The sequence below is a fragment of the Arachis stenosperma genome, chromosome 6 (assembly GCF_014773155.1).
Source record: "Arachis stenosperma cultivar V10309 chromosome 6, arast.V10309.gnm1.PFL2, whole genome shotgun sequence".
NCBI lineage: Eukaryota > Viridiplantae > Streptophyta > Magnoliopsida > Fabales > Fabaceae > Arachis > Arachis stenosperma.
This window is the reverse complement of record NC_080382.1, coordinates 8,303,210-8,309,212: the sequence shown is the minus strand read 5'-3', so window position 1 is coordinate 8,309,212 and position 6,003 is coordinate 8,303,210. Positions and strand designations below refer to the sequence as shown.

The 6,003-nt window shown below is 51.7% G+C and overlaps 2 protein-coding genes across 2 annotated transcripts; both read right to left on the bottom strand.

The window, feature by feature from the left end:
- Positions 1-816: 816 nt before the first annotated feature.
- Positions 817-3,372, bottom strand: LOC130933587 (uncharacterized). The gene is made up of 2 exons (XM_057863215.1): positions 1,573-3,372; positions 817-1,452 (listed from the first exon to the last, which is right to left on the bottom strand). The coding sequence occupies exons 1-2, from the start codon at positions 3,370-3,372 to the stop codon at positions 817-819; spliced, it is 2,436 nt and encodes an 811-aa protein (XP_057719198.1).
- An 857-nt stretch (positions 3,373-4,229) lies between these two features.
- On the bottom strand, positions 4,230-5,504 carry LOC130933586 (uncharacterized). The gene has a single exon (XM_057863214.1). The coding sequence runs from the start codon at positions 5,502-5,504 to the stop codon at positions 4,230-4,232; it is 1,275 nt and encodes a 424-aa protein (XP_057719197.1).
- Positions 5,505-6,003: the final 499 nt, after the last annotated feature.

Here is a 6,003-nt window from a genome sequence, read left to right as displayed (position 1 = left end):
AGCTGACCCAATCTGAAGAGAAGCTTGACGCCGCCGAAAAGAAAGCTACTGCTGCTGAAAAGAAAGCCACTACCGCTGAGAAGAAATTGGAAGAGTCAGACGCCACGGTTTCACGTCTTGTCGAGCGCGAAATGGCTTTGGAGAGTCAGGTCGGCGCGGCACAGAAACGTGTGGCCGAAATCGAGAAGGAGAAGCAAATCGTGGAGGCCGAATTGGCAACGTGGAAAGCAAAGTATAAAGACGTCGTCAAGCAAGGAAAGGGTGCGATTTTGGCAACCGAGGAGGCCCTCAAAGCTCAGGTTAAAATTGTTGCTCCCGAGTTTGACACGTCGGCGATCGGCGTTTTCAAGGTCATTAAAGACGGCAAAATTGTTGACGTCCCCAAGAAATGAACCCTCTGTCTAAAACTTTTGTAGTTTAGCCGTTTTATTTTGGCTTTTGTGAACAATTTGACTATTTAGTCGTTTGCCCGTTTTAACGTAGTTAACTCTTTCTTATTCGTCTGGTTGTGCTATCGTTTCTATTAACCGTTGTTGGTTTATAGTTGTCGTTTATATTGAGTCGTGGCCTTTTTGCGTAGTCGTTTATTATCGCGGTATTTGACGGGCTCCCGGGGTGATCAGTCCCGGGGCCGCGCATCGTTGTCGAATTGTGATAGAGCGGGTTGTCTGGAAAAAAGGAGAACAAAACAAAAAAGAAAATTTGCGCAAGTATATCTTATTTGGTAATTGCATAAGGGACCCATAGGTCATAATGGAAAGTTCAAATCCACAAATTAACCACTTAGCTTGATTGGTCGGCGTGTCGCCCCGCGTGTCAGGAGTAGAACCTTCTCAAGTTGTTCGCGTTCCATGTTCTTGGGACTTCCTTACCATTTAGCCTTTCTAACTTGAAAGCGCCTTTACCCATCGCTTCTTTGATTCTATAGGGGTCTTCCCAGTTTGCCGCCAATTTGCCCGCTCCAGGGGTCGGTGGGCCGATGTCGTTTCGCCTCAGGACGAGATCGTTCGGCTCGAATTCCCTTTTGAGCACTTTGGTGTTGTAGCGTAGGGCCATTCTTTGTTTTAGCGCTATCTCTGTCAAATGGGCCCTTTCTCTGGCTTCATCTATCAGGTCCTTTTCCACGGCTTCCTCCACTCCTTTCAAAAGTAACCCATATGTTAGTCGGAAAGGAGTCTCCTTAGTGGAGGACTGTTCGGTTGTTCGGTAAGACCAGAGGACCGAGGCTAGTTCGTCGGCCCAAGCACCCTTTTTATTATCCAATCGCTTCTTCAGCACTAAGAGGATAATCTTGTTCGCGGACTCCACCTGTCTGTTTGTATGGGGGTGCTCTACCGAGGAGAACCTCTGTCTTATACCCAGGCCGGTGAGGAATTTCGTGAACTTCTTGTCGGTAAACTGCGTGCCGTTGTCCGAGATGACGACTTCTGGAATCCCGAATCGCGTTATCACCTGCCTCCACATGAATTTCTTGCAATTGGATGAGGATATGCTAGCTAGCGGTTCGGCTTCTATCCATTTGGTGTAGTAATCAATGGCGACTATGAGATATTTGACTTGCCCAGGACCTACTGGGAAGGGTCCCAAAAGGTCTACTCCCCATTGAGAGAATGGCCGGGAGGACGTTAACAGGCTTAACTCGGAGGCCGGTGCCCTGTGGAAATTGGCGTTCTCTTGACACTTCACACATTTTTTTACGAACTCCTTGGAGTCTGCCATCATTGACGGCCAATAGTATCCGGCTCGAATTAATTTTCTCGCCAGGGCCTTACCTCCTATGTGGTGCCCGCAGCAGCCTTCATGGACTTCCCTGAGGACGTAGTCCGTTTGGTCGGGATGTAAGCACTTCAGCAGGGGCTGGTTGAGTCCTTTCTTGAATAGCTGTCCTTGGATGACCGCGTATTTGGCTGCTTCCCTTCTCAGTTTCGCCGCATCTTTTTCGTCGCCAGGGAGTTTGCCATTTTCTAGGAAGCTGGTGATAGGGTCTAGCCATGAAGAGCCCATCCTTGATACGTGCAAAGTGACCGCTGGCTCTCTCGTCATACCTTGGATGAGAGACCGGTTGCCTTCTCCCGGTTTAGTGCTGGTCAACTTTGATAGGAGATCTGCCCGTGTGTTCCTTTCTCTAGGAACGTGGTGGACCGTGACCTCCTCAAATTTTTGGCTTAAGTTTTTGACTTTTTCCAAGTACTTTTGTAATAACGAGTCTTTGGCTTGGTAGCTCCCGTTTAATTGGGAGGTGACGACCTGAGAATCGCTGCATATTTCCAGCCTTGTTGCTCCGACTTCCGCTGCTAGGGTTAAGCCCCCTATAAGCGCTTCGTATTCTGCCTGGTTGTTCGAGATGGGAAATTCGAACCTGATCGACTGCTCGTATACTACCCCAACCGGGCTTTCCAGGATGATCCCGGCGCCCCCAAATGTCTGGTTGGAGGCTCCGTCCACGTGGAGCTTCCACCGTGTGCTCGTCTTTTCGGTTGGATCCCCCGTTACTTCTACCAGAAAATCTGCCATCGCCTGCGCCTTGATGGCTTGTCGGGGTTCGTATCGTATGTCGTATTGGGAAAGTTCGATGGACCAAGTCATCATTCTACCCGCCAAGTCGGGTTTTTGAAGTACTTGCCGGATTTCCTGGTCCGTTCTTACGACAACCTGGTGACTTTGGAAGTATTGCTTTAACCTTCGTGAGGAGGTCAAGAGTGCTAGAGCTAGCTTTTCCAGTTTGCTGTACCTTAACTCTGCCTTTTGCAGGGCTCTGCTTATGAAATAGACTGGCTGTTGAGCCCTTCCTTCTTCCCGCACCAGAACTGTGGCCAGGGCTTCTCCTGTTATGGCGAGGTATAGGTATAACGGCTCCCCGTCCTTTGGCTTCCCGAGCACAGGTGGAGCCGCCAGGATTTCCTTGAAATGCCGAAAGGCTTCATCACATGCGGGCGTCCACTCGAACGCCATCCCTTTCTTCATGAGGTTAAAGAATGGTAGGGCCTTTGTCGCCGATTCCCCGAGAAACCGGGATAATGAGGTCAGCCGCCCCGCCAACCTTTGGACGTCCTTGATACAACCCGGGCTCTTCATCTGGAGTATCGCTTGGCACTTCTCCGGGTTAGCTTCTACCCCTCTCTGAGTTATCATAAATCCTAGGAACTTGCCAGCTTCCATGGCGAAGGCACATTTGAGTGGATTCAGCCTCATGCCGTGTTGCCGGAGAGACGCGAATACATTTGCCAGATCCTCAAGGAAGTCGTCGGGTCGCATCGTTTTCGCGAGGATGTCGTCGACATAGACTTCCACTGTCCTGCCTATAAGGTCGTGGAATATCTTGTTCATCAGCCTCTGATATGTTGCCCCTGCGTTTTTTAGGCCAAACGGCATCACCTTGTAGCAGAAGGTTCCCCCGGCGTTATGAACGCCGTCTTGTCTTCATCTGGACGGTGCATCGGTATCTGGTTGTAACCGGAGTAGGCGTCCATGAAGCTTAGGTAACGGTAGCCCGCCGCAGCGTCGACGAGTGCGTCTATGTTAGGGAGGGGGAAACAATCCTTAGGGCATGCCTTGTTAAGGTCAGAGTAGTCCACACACATTCTCCACTTGCCGTTGTGCTTTTTCACTAGAACTACATTCGAGAGCCACGTCGAGTAGTCTACTTCTCGTATGAAACCTGCTTCTAGGAGGCTGGCCGTCTGCCTGGCCACCTCCTCTGCCCTCTCTGTCGACATTTTTCTCCTCCGTTGCGCTACCGGGCGTGCTTCCGATCTGACGGCCAGATGGTGTGACATGATTTTTGGGTCTATGCCCGGCATGTCGGCAGGTGTCCAGGCAAACAAATCCCTATTGGCCCTTATCATTTCGACCAAGGGCTCCTTAAACTCATGTGGGAGGTTCTTGTTGATGAACGTGAATTTCTCCTCCGTGTCGCCGATCATGAATTTTTCCAGGTCCCCTTCCGGTTCCGGTCTAGGTTTGTCGTCTACTCTGGCGTCCAGGTCAGCTAGGAACACACCAGACGCCTCTTTTGATTTCTTCCTTAGGGAGAGGCTGGCGTTGTCGCAGGCGACCGCCGTCTCGAGATCCCCTCTTATGGACCCTATAGATCCATCATCGGTAACGAACTTCATGACTAGCAGTTTCGTGTTGATTATCGCTTCAACGTCGTTTATCGTCTTCCTTCCCAAGATGATATTGTAGGCGGTGGAATCTCGGAGGATCACGAACTCGGCCATTGCCGACCTTCAACCTTGAGTTTGTCCTACTGAGATCGGTAGGGATATTACTCCGTCAAGTTTGATGAAGTGGTCGCCCAATCCGATGACCCCGTGTTGGTGAGTCGTCAAATCGGCGTCCCTTAGCCCCAGTGCGTCAAATACGTTGTGGAACATGATGTTCGAATCAGCCCCTGTGTCGACAAGGATGCGCTTGACGAGGCCGGTTCCCACTCTGGCCGTAATGACCATGGGAGGATTTTCCGGGGCGTCGTCGAACCATTGGTCTTCCGGGCCGAAAGAAATGGATGGAGGCTTTTTAGAGTTTCGCACCAACGAGGAGGAGACCACCAAGACCTTTGCATCTTTCTTGTGCGCCGATCTGGATTTTGGCGCGGTGTTTTTGGCTGTCACCACGTTTACCACAGTGAGGCCGTGGTCTCTATCTTCTGGCTCTTGTCGCCGCTTTGCCGAACGGGTTTTGCCTTCTTCATCCTGGTCGCGATAGCGTCTCCTCGGCTCTCTGATAAGATGAGAGAACGCTGCTAGTTTGCCTTCCCTTATCGCTTGTTCTAATGCATCCTTCAGGTCAAAACAGTCCTGCGTTTGGTGACCGTAACCCTTGTGGTAGTCACAATAGAAGTTCTTGTTTCCTCCCGTACGGTCCTTTAGTGGTCGGGGCTTCGGCAGGATCCCCTTCTCGGCTATTTGTTGATAAACTTCCATGATGGGGAGAGTGAGCGGGGTGTAGTTGGCGAATTTTCCGACCCGGGGGAACGACCTGGGGGTCTTGCTTGGCGCTTCCTCCCTGGTTTGTTCCTTCAGTCTTTCTCCGTTACCCTGTTGCCGAAATTGGCTGTAGCCGAACTGCCGTTTATTGGCAGCCACGACTCGGCTGACTTCCTCGTCGTTTATATACTCTTTGGCTACCGTCTGGATCTCGTGCATCGTCCAAACTGGTTTCGTGGTAAGGTGTTTTCGAAAGTTTTCGTTGAGGAGGCCGTTCGTCAGGCAAAGGCTGGCCACCGAATCGGTTAGGCCGTCAATTTCCAAGCACTCATCGTTGAACCGATCCAGGTATTTTCTAGTCGACTCTCCCTGTCTTTGGGTTACCCCCAGAAGGTTGATCGGGTGCTTTGCCTTTGCTATTCGTGTTGTAAATTGGGCCAGGAATGCACGACTGATGTCCGAGAACCCGTGGATGGACCCCTGCGGTAGGCCGTTGAACCATCTGATCGCGGGTCCCGCTAGGGTTACCGGGAAGGCTCGGCACCTTACCTCGTCCCCTACTCCCTCTAGATTCATCCTCGCTTCGAAGGCCGTGAGGTGTTCTAGGGGTCCTGAGTTCCATCATACCTCATGTCCGTTGGTTTGTCGAAGTGCTTCGGCAACCGGACTTCTAGAATGGATCGGTGGAATGGGGTAGCGCCCATTATCACGGGTTGTCGTGTCTTCTCGGACCTCCCTTCCTCGTCTTCGCGATCTCGTGCTGTGCAGCGCGTTTCCCTACCTCGGGAGTAGATGATCGTGTCATGTCGTCTTCTTGGAATCGGGGACTCTTCACGCGTGCTTTCTGCTTCCGTTCGGGATGCGGAGGCGCGTCGTAGACGGCTTCGGTGGGAGTCCCTCTCTTGGCTTTCATGGGATGGTGTGTAACTGGGATCGGTGGTTCGCCCGTCGCGCTCCTGTTCGGCCAGTTGCCGTTCCAGGTTCTGGACCCTGTGACGTAGCTCTTGCATTATTATGGCGCTGTCGCCGCCTGTTCCTCCGAAGGGTCGCGTCCTTGTGTGCTGTTCAGTGTGTT

Excerpts from the sequence above, each read along its gene's own strand:
- LOC130933586 (XM_057863214.1), bottom strand. The coding sequence starts at position 5,504 with ATGAATCTAGAGGGAGTAGGGGACGAGGTAAGGTGCCGAGCCTTCCCG.
- LOC130933587 (XM_057863215.1), bottom strand. The coding sequence starts at position 3,372 with ATGCCGTTTGGCCTAAAAAACGCAGGGGCAACATATCAGAGGCTGATG. Across the intron at positions 1,453-1,572 it reads ACCTTTTGGGACCCTTCCCA|GTGATAACGCGATTCGGGAT; the intron begins GTAGGTCCTGGG and ends ATGTGGAGGCAG.